Genomic DNA, 13448 nt, shown 5'->3' on the forward strand with positions numbered 1-13448 from the left:
GTCTGACTTTTACCTTGAGTTTACCAAATTCCAAGCTCTTTTAGTTTAAATAGCACTATCAACACTTACTACATGTATAACCTTGGGCAAATTACCTGCCTTCTCTCTGCATCACCTGCAAAGTGGGGAAACAACCCTATTATATACGGTTACAAAGATTTAAAGCAATTATAACAATTGACACATACTTAGTAAGGTTCAACATATTATATGATTTTCGAATAAGGATGTCTAAAAGAATGCTCACCAAATGTCAATACTCATCCCTTGGTGGTGAGATTTGGGCAATTTTTTCTTAACATCTTTTCATTTTTCCATGATGCTTGAAACATATAACATTGATTATAAACCATTTTTATAAAAATGAAAATCACCATTTTTTTAAAAAAAGCATTTACATTTCATCACAACTTCTCTTATAAGAAAATTAAAGTCCAAATTTCATCAAAATTTAAAAAGTGAAAGAAATGAAGAACCTAGTAAGATGAGAGTCCTATGGAATTCTAAATGAGAGGAAGTTGAAAATACAGACAAAATTAAGAAGGGTCACAAGATAGAAGAAATATCAAAAGTGTGGCACCAAAGAAGCAAGTGGAAGAAAACGTTTAAAAGAGAAATAAACTGGTTAAATGCTGTTAAACAAGCAGGATAAAAACTGAAAAGGTAGGAAGGGATCAAGATGGCAGAGAAGTAGGATGTTGGAATTCACATTCACTCACAAACATATCAAAAAAGATATTTACATGTAGAATGAGTCTCACAGACCATCTGCTGAATGCTGACAGAAGACCTCAGACTTCCAAAAAGGGCAAGAAATCCTCCACATAACTGGGTAGAACCAAAGAAAAAAGAGAGAGAGAAAAAAAGGAATGGGGATGGAACCAGCACTCTTGAGAGGGACCTGCAAGAGGCCCACTGACTGAAGAGGAGATCAGCTGGGATGGGCAGGGGAGCCTCAAAGCCTTTGAGAAAAGCACAGCACCCAGACAGACGCAGTTGATCGGTACCATCACCCGGTGCACCCCAGCCTGAGACACTCAGGTGGGGACTGAGTGCTGAGGCTTGGGCTTCGGAGGTCAGTCCTCGGGAGAGGACTAAGACTGGTTCTGTGGAAACAGCCTGAAGGGACTCAGGAGTGGTGTGCCATGGCTAAGGGAGTATGAGAGGAGGCCTGGGCCCAGCAGAGAAGCAAGGTGCCATTGTTGGGGAGAGCTGGGGGTGGGGATGGGGATGGAGATGGTGGTGAGACTGCCAAAGGAACTTTGTTCTTTGTGCACTCATGGGATCTCAGAAAGCAGGGCGCCTCTTTCATAGGCTACAGGGGTAGGTACAAACCAGCACAACTATCTCTGACTCCAGAGGTAGATGCAGTTCACCACCACTGAGGGTCCTGTAGCCAGGCACCTCCTGCTGCCTCAGTCATCCCAAGGGCCCTGCAAACCAAGCACTGTTCACTGCCCCCATTCCCACATGGAAACGCACACACCCGCCTGTGCTGCTACCAAGGGCCCTGGGCAATACCTCCAACCCCCTGTGGGTCACCACCACTGCCAAGGGCCCAGTGACCAAGCGCTGCCCACATCTCCCTGGAAGCACACACGGCTGTGCATCTACACATCCCCTATCAAGGGTATAATGAAAAACACAGCAGGCACCCAAACCAAAAGCAGCCCTCATGCCAAAAAACAGTAAGCCCTACAAGCTACCTAGGGATGTTCCTGCATGTAAATAGCTCTCCAAGACTACAGTAGATTGTTGTTTCCCCTAAACTCACAGAGTAAGAAAAATATAAGCAAAATGAAGAGGCACAGGAACCATTCCCAGCTAGAAGAACAGGAGAATTTCCCCAAAGAAGCAAACAATGAAACAGACCTTTACAGTCTAAGAGACACCAAGTTCAAAGTGAAGGTAATGAAAATAATGAAGGAATTAAGAAGGGCTATAGATATTAATGCAGATTACTTTAAAAAAGAACTAGATACTATAAGGAGAATCCAAGAAAAATCAGAAAATTCATTTGCAGAAACAAAAGCTGTGCTAAAGGCATTGAACAGTAAAATGAATAATGGAGAGGAACAAATAAGTGAAGACAGAATAATGGAAATCACCCCATCAGGACAGCACACAGAAAGCTAAAGATAAAAACATGAAAGTGATATAAGAGCTCTATGGATAATATAAAGCGTGCCAATCTATACATAACAGAAATCCCAGAAGAAGAAAATAATAAGGGGATTGAAAATATATTTGAAGAAATTATGTCTGGAAACTTCTGACATCTAAAGAAGGAAATAGATATTAAGATAGAGGAAGCACAGAGAACCCCAAACAAGTTGAATCCAAATGGACCTACACCAAGACATATTATAATAAAAATGGAAAAAGTTAAAGATAAGGGGAGGATTCTAAAGGCAGCAAGAGAAAAACAAAGAGTTAATTATAAGGGAACACCCATAAGGCTATGAGCTAATTTCTCTAGAAATTAATGAGCTAATTAGCTCTACACACCAGAAGAGAGTGACAAGATATATTCAAAGTTCTAAAAGGGACAACTTTTGCAGCCTAGAATACTCTACCCAGAAAGAACATCATTTAAATAGGAGAAATAAAGAATTTCTTCAACAATAACAAAAAAAACCTAAAAGAGTACAGCAATACTAAACCCATTCTAAAAGAAATACTGAAAGGGCTCCTCTAAATAAAAAAGAAGTAAGAAAAAATAGGATGGAGGAAATCACAGTTGGAAGGCAATCACTTAAATAAACCAGAACACAGGTCAAAAAGAAGAAAAAACCTATTTGTGAAAGTGATGATGAACATAAGGGACAGCAAAAGGATAAACATGAAGATGTAAAAAAGGACATCAAAATCATAAAATATGGGGAAGGAGAGTAAGAAATTCTAGACTCTTTTCTTAGAATGTGTTTGAGCCTATATGACTATCAGTCTAAAGCAAGCAGATAGAGGATACAAAGGAGTTAACATACTTGAAAAACAGGGCAACCACAAACCAAAACCAAACAATACAGTCACAAAAACCAAAAAGAAGAGAACATAAGCATAAAATAAAAGCATCCGAACAAAAAATGAAAAAGAAATAAACAAAGGAGAAACAAAACAACTGCAAAACGAGGTTTAAAACGGCAATAAGTACAACACGTCTATCAATAATTACCTTAAATGTCAAAGGAGTCAATGCTCTAATTAAAAGACACAGAGTGACAGACTGAATTTAAAAACAAGAGCCTACAGTATGCAGCCTACCAGAGATTCACTTTATGGAAAAGGGCACACATAGACTGAAAATGAGAGGATGGAAAAAGGTATTTCATGCAAATGGAAATGACAAGAAAGCAGGAGTCACAATACTCATATTAGACAAAACAGACCTTAAAATAAAGAATAAAGACCTTAAAATAGAAAAATGCAAAAAACACAAACAAATGGACACTAAACAACATGCAATTAAACAACTAATGGGATCACTGAAGAAATCCAACAGGAAATTTAAAAATACGTAGAAGCAAATGACAACAAAGATGTAACAATCCAAAACCTATGGGATGCAGCAAAAGCAGTTCTAAGAGGGACGTTTATAGGAATACAAGCCTACCTCAAGAAATAAGAAAAATAAATAACCTAACTTTACACTGAAAGCAATTAGAGAAAGAGGAACAGACAAAACCCAAAGTAGTTAACAGTAGGAAAGAAATCATAAAGATCAGAGAAGTAATTAATGAAACAGAAACAACAAAAACCATAGATTAAGATCAGTGAAACAAACTAAAAGCTGGTTCTTTGAAAAGATCAACAAAATTGATAAATCCTTAGCCAGGCTCATCAAGAAAAAAAGGGACAGGACTCAAATCAATAAAATTAGAAATGAAAGGGAGTTCAGTGGTAATGAACCTGAGTAGGATCCATGAGAATGCAGGTTTGATCCCTGGCCTCACTCAGTGGGTCAGGGATTTGGCATTGCCATGAGCTGTGGTGTAGGTTAGCAGCTACAGCTCTGATTCTACCTTGGTCTGGGAACTTCCATATGCTGCAAGTGCCACCCTAAAAAGCAAAAAAAAAAAAAAAAAAAAGAAAGAAAGAAAGAAAAAGAAATGAAAAAAGTTTCAATGGATATCACAGAAATACAAATGACCATAAGAGACTACTACAAGCAACTATATGCCAATAAAATGGACAACCCAGAAGAAATAGAGAAATTCCTAGAAAAATACAATCTTCCAAACCTCAACCAAGACAAAACAGAAAAGATGAACAGACCAATTGCATGTACTGAAATTCAAACAGTAAAAAACTTCAAACAAAAGTCCTGGACCAGATGGCTTCATAAGTGAATTCTACCAAAAATTTACAGGAGTAGGAGTTCCCGTCATGGCGCAGTGGTTAACGAATCCGACTAGGAACCATGAGGTTGCGGGTTCGGTCCCTGCCCTTGCTCAGTGGGTTAACGATCCGGCGTTGCCGTGAGCTGTGGTGTAGGTCGCAGACGCGGCTCGGATCCTGCGTTGCTGTGGCTCTGGCATAGGCTGGCAGCTACAGCTCCGATTAGACCCCTAGCCTAGGAACCTCCATATGCCACAGGAGCGGCCCAAGAAATAGCAAAAAAAAAGACAAAAAAAAAAAAAAATTTACAGGAGTAAACACATATCCTTCCACAACTATTTCAAAAAACTGTAGAGGAAGGAACACTTTCAAACTCATTCTGTGAGGCCACTATCACCCTGATACCAAAACTAGACAAAGATACCACCAAGGAAGAAAATTACAGGCCAGTATCACTACTGAACATCAGATGCAAAAACCCTCAAAAAAATACTTGCAAACCATGATCGTATGCCATGATCATTACCCCAGGGATGGAAGGAATTTTCAATATCCGGAAATCAATCAGTATGATACACCACATTAGCAAACTGAAGAATAAAAACCATATGATACTCTCAACAGATGCAGAAAAAGCTTTGGACAAAATCCAAAACCCCTATTTCTGATAAAAACCTTTCAGAAAGTAGGCACAGACGGAATCTACCTCAAAATAATAAAGGCCATATGTGACAAACCCGCAGCTAACATTCCTCTCAAAAGTAAGAAGCTGAGGGAGTTCCCGTCGTGGCGCAGTGATTAACGAATCTGACCAGGAACCATGAGGTTGTGGGTTTGGTCCCTGCCCTTGCTCAGTGGGTTAACGATCCAGCGTTGCCATGAGCTGTGGTGTAGGTTGCAGATGTGGCTCGGATCCCGAGTTGTTGTGGCTCTGGCATAGGCCGGTGGCTACAGCTCCGATTCGACCCCTAGCCTGGGAACCTCCATATGCCGCGGGAGCGGCCCAAGAAATAGCAAAAAGACAAAAAAAAAAAAGAAAAGTAAGAATCTGAAAGAATTTCCACTATGATCAGAAACAAGACAAAGATGTCCGCTCTCATCACTACTATTCAATATAGTTTTGGAAGTCCTAGCCATGGTTATCACAGAAGAAAAAGAAATAAAAGGAATTCAAATTGGAAAGTAAGTAAAACTATTTTATTCTTAAAATACCTAGGAATAAACCTACTTGAGACAAAAGACTTATACTCTGAAAACTGTAAGGTGCTGATGAAAGAATTCAAAGATGACACACGAAGATGAAAAAATAAACCATGTTCTTGTATTGGAAGAATCAATATTGTCAAAATGACTGTATTACTCAAGGCAATTGACAGATTCAGTGCAATCCCTATCAAATTACCAAGGACATTTTTCACTGAACTAGAACAAAATATTTTAAAGTTTGTATGGAAGCACAAAAGACCCAGAATAGCCAAAGCCACCCTGAGAAAGAAAAAGAGAACTGGAGAAATCAGGCTCCCTGACTTCAGACTATACTATAAAGCTACAGTCATCCAAACCATATGGTACTGGCACAAAACCATAAATATAGATGAGTGGAACAGGACAGAAAGCCTAGAATTAAATCCATGCACCTACGGTCAACTAATCTACGACAAAGGAGGCAAGAATATACAACGGAGAAAAGACAGTCCCTTCAATAGTGGTGCTGGGAAAACTGGACAGCTACATGTAAGAGAATGAAATTAGAACACTCCCTAACACCATGCACAAAAATAAACTCAAAATGGATTAAAGACCCAAATATACACCAGATACTATAAAACTTAGAGGAAAACATAGGCCTAACACTCTCTGACATAAATCACAGCAGTACCTTCTCAGATCCACATCCTAGACTAATGACAAGAAAAACAAAAACTAATTAAAAGTTTTTGCATAGCAAAGGGAACCATCAACAAAACGAAAGACAACCCACAGAATGGGAGAAAATATTTGCAAATGAAGTGACTGACAAGGGATTAACCTCCAAAATTAAGCTCAATACCAAAAAACAAACGATCCCATCAAAAAGTAGGCAAAGATCTAAACAGACAATATGTCCAATGACAGAAGAGTAGATAAAGAAGATATGGTACATATACACAATGGAATATTACTCAGCCATAAAAAGGAATGAAATGTGGCATTTGCTGCAACAAATTAGACCTAGTAATTATCATGTAAATGAAATTAGTCAGACATTGAGACACCAATGTCATATGCTACCACTTATATGTGGAATCTATAAAAATCTAAAAGACTTTTATAGATAATAAATGAACTTATTTGCAGAATAGAAAAAGACTCACAGACTTTGAAAAACTTAGGGTTACCAAAGGAGACAGCTGGGGTGGAGGGAATGGACTGGAGTTTGGGATGGCAATGTTCTAAACTTAGGTTGTGATGATGGTTGTACAACTATAAATATAATACAATTCACTGAATTTAAAAAATGCCAGTCACTCTCTAATCCTCAGAAGAACTTTGAGATATGTATGATTTGTCATAACATCTCACTCTACAGATGAGAAAATAAGGCTGAAAAGTTTAATAAACTTGACCACTTTAAAAAAAAAAAAAAAGATACATGCACCCATATTTTCACTGCAGCACTACTCAAAATAGTCAAGACACAGAAGCAACCTAAATGGCCACCAACAGAAGAATGGACTAAGAAGTTGCGGTAGATATCTGAAATGGAATACTACTCAGCCATAAAAATGAATGAAATAAATGCCACTGGCAGCAAAATGGATACAAGTAGAGATTATCATACTAAATGAAGTCAGAAAGAGAAAGACAAATACCATACGATATCACTTACATGTGGAATCTAAAATACTACACAGATGACTCTATCTACAAAATAGAAACAGACTTACAGACATAGAGAAGAGATTCCTGGTTGCCAAGGGGGAGGGAGCTGTGGTATAGGTCACAGATGCGGCTCAGATCCCACATTGCTGTGGCTGTGGTGTAGGCCAGCAATTGTAGCTATGATTTGACCCCTAGCCTGGGAACTTCCATATGCCAGTGGTGTGGCCTGGGGGGGGGGGGGAGGCAAGAAATAAATAATTAGATTAACATAATCCTGTCCGCACCCATTCCCCCACCACCACACACATACATTTTCAAATATTCTGCCTTTGTTTCCCAAGAGTACAGCTCAAAGGACAATCTATGGAAATTTTTTCTTGGTAAACCTCATTCCTTTTCTAACCTACTGGTACAATTTTAGTGAAACATTAAACTGTAAGTACAATCAAACTCCCGTGATAAACTGAATATGGATAATATACTGCTATTCTCTTCTTTTCTCTGTTTAGCCTCTGTCTGCCAAAGGGAACAGACTGTAGTTCTTCTATTCCTGGAGTGGGAATGGGAAACAGACAGGGCCTTACAAGGAAACCCTAACTTGGGAAGATGACAAAGGGTGGGTCCCTGAGTTCCCAGTGGTCTCCTGGTCAGATATCCCTATGTTAGCCCTATGAAACAAGAACAATCTGCAAGTCTCAAGTAGCAACAGGAAAGAGATAACCCTATTTAAGCTGAGTACACAAATATCGCCAGATGGTACCAATGACAAGCCAGATCCCTAGAATCGTGACTAGCTAGGCCAGATAGCCTAACCTTGAAAGTTTGATACTTATGCATTTACAACACACTAAAAATGAGAATGAGACAAGAACAATTAGCATTTTCAGAGAATAAACTATATACTGCCTTTCCTGGCTTCAGAAATTGACCAAATTATTTTCCAGTTAAGTTTACATTTTAAATAAAATAGCATTTTTGACTACAATCTAAATAAAATAGGCAACAAACTATTAAATATCTTGCAAATAAATTTTTTATCTCTTTAAAAATTAGTTTCCACATATAAATGATACAGTATGATCTGTCTTTCTCTGAGTTAGAATGACTACATGCCAAGAGATCAGAAATTCAGAACTCTACTATTATAATAAAACACCCTAAAATACAGGAGAAATAACCCCTATAAATGACATGAATTTCTATAAATATGACAGCTACAGAAAGAAAATAATACTCTTTATTATACAGCCTCATGAACATGCTGGATTTTGAAAGCTAACAACCACTACAATGTAAAAGCAGCTTCTGAAACTATTCCATTCTTTTTTTTTTTTGGTCTTTTTTTGTCTTTGTTGTTGTTGTTGTTGCTATTTCTTGGGCCGCTCCCGCGGCATATGAGGTTCCCAGGCTAGGGGTCGCATCGGAGCTGTAGCCTCCGGCCTACGCCAGAGCCACAGCAACGCGGGATCCGAGTCGCGTCTGCAATCTACACCACAGCTCATGGCAACGCCGGATCATTAACCCACTGAGCAAGGGCAGGGACCGAACCCGCAACCTCATGGTTCCTAGTCGGATTCGTTAACCACTGCGCCACAACAGGAACTCCTGAAACTATTCCATTCTAATGAATTATCAAGCCTAAATATTAGAACTTTTAAAAAGCAACCATAAAAAAGGCAATCATAAATATATCCCCCTTATGTTACTGAAAGATATAATTTACAAATGATTATAAATAAGTGAGAGTTAGAAAGGTGGGAACTCACACAGTAAATTAACACAGGTTAACTAGGGAAGTACTCATGGCATTTTAAGTAGCTGAATTAAATGTATCAGATAGATTGTTTAACAAAGTTCATTATGTGTGTACTGAGGGTGGGGGTGGAAATGTAGAAAACAGAAACTACCACCACAAAATCATAAACTTCTGCAATCTGGAAAATTGATTCCCAGTGAATATGAATAAAAGTGAATAAATACATGAATAAATTTTTTCCCCCAGGAGCACATCCAAGCACACGGAAGTTCCTAGGCTAGGGGTCGAACTGGAGCTGCAGCTGCCGGCTTACAGCAATGCAAAATCTGAGCCACGTCTGTGACCTACACCAGGGCTCACGGCAACGTCGGGTCCTTTAACTGAGCGAGACCAGGTATTGAACCTGAATCATCATGTATACTAGCTGGGTTCTTAACCTGCTGAGCCCCAAGGGGGAAACTCCTAAATTAATAAATTAATCTCCAGTTTCAGTTTAGAAAAAAGAGGTCAAAAAAGGTTGTCATTCTATTTTTAATGCTCAAGTTAAAACTTCTATTTAATCAATATATTATGAAGATGAAAATGCTGAAACATAATCAGCAAGGTGTAATAATGAGGTTTAAAATAGAAACTTCCGCATTCTTAAAAGTCAGTGATTAATGACATGAATTTTAAGTTGTCTAGCTGAGCTTATTCTATGTGTAGATTAACTTAACTGCCCATTTCAACAGTATCATCATCAATTAACAGTAATGCATGTGTTCATTTTCCCCATAAGCAACTCAATCAATAATTCACCAAATGTTCATTAGAAACAACATTCATGTGGTCCTTTGCTATTCACTGCTTAATAAGTCCTATCCATAATTTAGTCTAAAACTTATGCCAGTATGAAAATTTGGGAATACCTTATTATTGTCTCTTGACTTTTCCTAATTATGTCTATCTAATTCTCAACTAATTTAGTCCAGGGTTTGCAATCTCAGCAATACTGAAACCTTTGGCCAGATAATTCTCAGTCTGGGGAGAAGGATCTTGAGCATTGTGAGATGTTTACCATACTTGAATTATTTAGTATTATCACAAAGCTGCAGTGTTTATGCAGTTTTTACTACATAGGAGAAACAATAAAACACTCACAAAACTTTGAAAAATCATGCTTTTCATCTGCCTGACCCCTTTTTGGGAATTAACCTTTCCATTCACTCTAGGCAGGGCTGACACTGCTCCCTGGAGCCCAAGAACAGATAAATGAGCCAGGGCAAGCCAGAGCACTCATTCACCGCCTGGGTATGCCTCAAGCTGCACCAAGAGAGGTAGACTTTCTCTTTCTCTAGGACTTCTGCTGGAGAAAGCAAGTAAGGGGAAGTTGTCATTTTTCCTGGTTCCTGGCTAGAACAGTGAAAAGTGTTAAGTCATGAACTCCCAGTAGGCACCCTAGCTTGTTTGACATAATGGGCAGAAGGAGAGAGGGATACCTGATATTATTAAAAAAACCCCTCTGAATCCAATTATATTTGAAGCCAGACCAGCCAGAACTTCCCAGTAAAACAATCAGGGAAATTATTTTTTGCTAAAACTAACTAAACTCAGTTTTTGTTATTTGGAAGCAAACGAGAATAAAATGATACCCCCTGAAAATCTGAATAATAAAACCAAATATAATGGATAAGATTAATCATCTATTGAATACTAATTCATGTATTGAGCATTTTCTATGTGACAGACACTATACCACTAACACAACACATAAAAACATCGCATGAAAATCCTTGCAACAACCTCCATAAATACTGCATTGCTATTTTATAGATCAGGAGAAAAAGAGTAGTTAAGAAACACATCCAAGGCCAAATGCCTAGATACTGATCCAAGTTTACTGACTCCATATTGGTTCTATTAACACTATTATGCACCCACCTAATAACATAGTGACCAAATGTTTATTAAGTGCCTCATATGTCACAAGATCATCCTAGGTATCAAGGATACAAAAATAATAAACAAATGATTACAATACACTCTATTGAGTATACATGATAATTCGCAAAAAATTTAAGAGAAAAAGTTTATCAATGCATCTTCAGGATATTCACTAATAGAAATTCCTTATAGCAATGAAAAATTCAAATCCATCTGTCAAATAATTCCTTACAGTGTAGATATCAAGATATCTTAAATTTTGTGGCACTGTTTATCAAAATCACCCAAACCAAACATGCTCCCTTTTGAGTGGGCTCACCAACCCAAGGAAGAACACCCTGCAGAACTTACTCTAGAAGGAAAAAATGCACTAATCAGCACCATCCCCTTGACAGTTTTCTTTCTTCTTTTTTTTTTGTTTTTGGTTTTTAGGGCCGCATCTGAGGCATATGGAAGTTCCCAGGCCAGGGGTCGAATCGGAGCTACAGCCGCTGGCCTACACCACAGCCACAGCAATGTGGGATCTGAGCTGCGTCTGCGACCTACACCACAGCCCATGACAACACCGGATCCTTAACCACTGAGCAAGGACAGGGATCGAAGCTGCAACCTCATGGTTCTTGGTCAGATTCGTTTCCGCTGCACTGCAACGGGAACTCCCTGACAGTTTTCTTTCTAACAGTGCCATTTACCCCTTGGTTAAATGGGGGTAAAGTTTGGTTTGTGTGTACAGAGTAACCTAAGTGAATGGAAATGAAATCTGGATACCATGGCAAAAGTTGGAATTCCTAGAACTATAAAGCTGAGGGAAACGCCTGAACCACAGTAAGGCAGTAATCCTGCAAATGCCATCTGACCTTCATACAATAAAACACGCTTAGATTTTTAAAGTGAGAAAGTTCCATAAATCACAGCTTTTCCTGAGCCCAAAAAAATTATTATAACTGCTTTCTAAAATTATGTTAAAATGGGAGTTCCCCTCGTAGCTCAGCAGTAACAAACCTGACTAGTATTCCTAGTCAGGTTTGATTTCTAGCCTTGCTCAGTGGGTTAAGGATCTGGTGTTGTCATGAGCTGTTGCATAGGTCTCAGACGGGGCTTGGATCTAGTGTTGCTGTAGCTGTGGTGTTCAACACTTAGCCTGGGAACTTCCATATGCTGCAGATGAGGCCCTCAAAAGACAAAAAAAAAAATTATGTTAGAACGGAAAACATCAAACCAAAATTTCTAATTAAAAGTTAGATGTCGTGACTATATATTCACTGTGATTATCTCACAATACAAACATACTAAAATCAAAGATAAACATATTAAGAGATAATTAAAACTATTTCAGCCATAATATTAACCTGCCACATGAAAAAACCGAAAGCCAATGGGATCATTCATTTTTGCACACAACACATTCACAAACATGTATGTACACAGAATTTCAACATACAACAAAGTAACTCATATTGATACGTTCCTATATGTAGCAGAAATTTATTTGAAAGTTAGTACAAGCTGTTACTGATGTTTTAAAACATTTCTTCTGTCACTAAAATTTACTGGCTTGTGGTATCCCCTTAACTGCCTTTGATCTGCTGCTGCGCCCTAAAAGGAGGTGCATACTTAAGAACATAAAAGAAGGTTTTGGAGGGAATGCTAAAAAGAAAACAAATGAAGAAAGACTTTACAACTCCCATAAGCTCTGCATATGTAAGCTGAAAATGGAAAAGAATACTGAAATAAGAGAAATAAGTAAAGACTTCTAATACTGAGTAATGTCATTGCACATGAACTCATTAAAACACTCTCTCTCCTCTCTCTCTGGAACTCTTCCAAAGTGAATTCTTCTTTTTTTGGAAGTGTTTATTATTTATGACTTACATTAGGACAAAAATAAAATTTATGTATACATTTGTTTTCCCAAATTATTTTAAAAACAAACATCAAAATACTTAATTTTAGTAAGATATTAAAAGTTTCAGGAGCAAACATTCTTTTTATATCAGTTGTTCACTCGAGTTTTTTTAAAAAATCTTGTCCAACAGCTTCTACTGACATAAAATAACCTTTTAAAATATAAAGGTTATAAAAGGGTATATTCAACATATTTAAAATATGAAAAAAATGAAAGCTGAAATGTTTTAAGTCATCTAATAATCTAAAACCAAAGAAGCATTCACATTTCTTTCACTCTTTTGTTTTGGCTAGACTTCTATAAAGGAAAGTGGAGAAAGAGAAAAAAACCACATTTCTTCTCACGCAATGGTGGAAGGGTCCTCCTTCATAAATCAGTGGGGGCAACATAAAATGTTATATTCTTATCCCCTCATAAGAACAGTTCACCAATTCAAAAGCATGAATTTGGTATGTAAATTTACTAATAACCCACCTTTTTCATTTTCTTTGTATCTACAAATGCCAACTGGAATCTCTGCTTGGAACATGGAGCCCACCATAATCTCCTATTTTAAAAATAACATAAAACATTAATACGATCCAGTAACACAGATTTTACATCCATTTTCTAGGTTTCTATCTTCTTGGGTTAACTGTTCCTGGTTTCTGTCATAAAACACAG

The 13448-nt window shown here is 37.8% G+C and overlaps 1 protein-coding gene across 37 annotated transcripts in view; it reads right to left on the reverse strand.

The window, feature by feature from the left end:
* The window catches only part of MIER1 (MIER1 transcriptional regulator), a 70430-nt gene that overhangs the window by 18363 nt on the left and 38619 nt on the right, over window positions 1–13448 (reverse strand). For all 37 annotated transcript variants that reach the window (XR_014808040.1, XR_014808030.1, XR_014808037.1 and 34 more), the window contains one exon: window positions 13260–13332. Coding sequence is in view for 22 of the 37 variants with exons in the window: in XM_021096499.2 (XP_020952158.1) it covers window positions 13260–13332 (73 nt within the window). In the remaining 15 variants the exon portion in view is untranslated. The remainder of the gene's footprint in view (window positions 1–13259; window positions 13333–13448) is intronic.

Source organism: Sus scrofa, chromosome 6 (genome assembly GCF_054392235.1).
Source record: "Sus scrofa isolate SSC_HxYL_T2T_F1_AM1 chromosome 6, Sscrofa_HxYL_maternal_Yorkshire_Landrace_v2.0, whole genome shotgun sequence".
NCBI classification, from domain to species: domain Eukaryota; kingdom Metazoa; phylum Chordata; class Mammalia; order Artiodactyla; family Suidae; genus Sus; species Sus scrofa.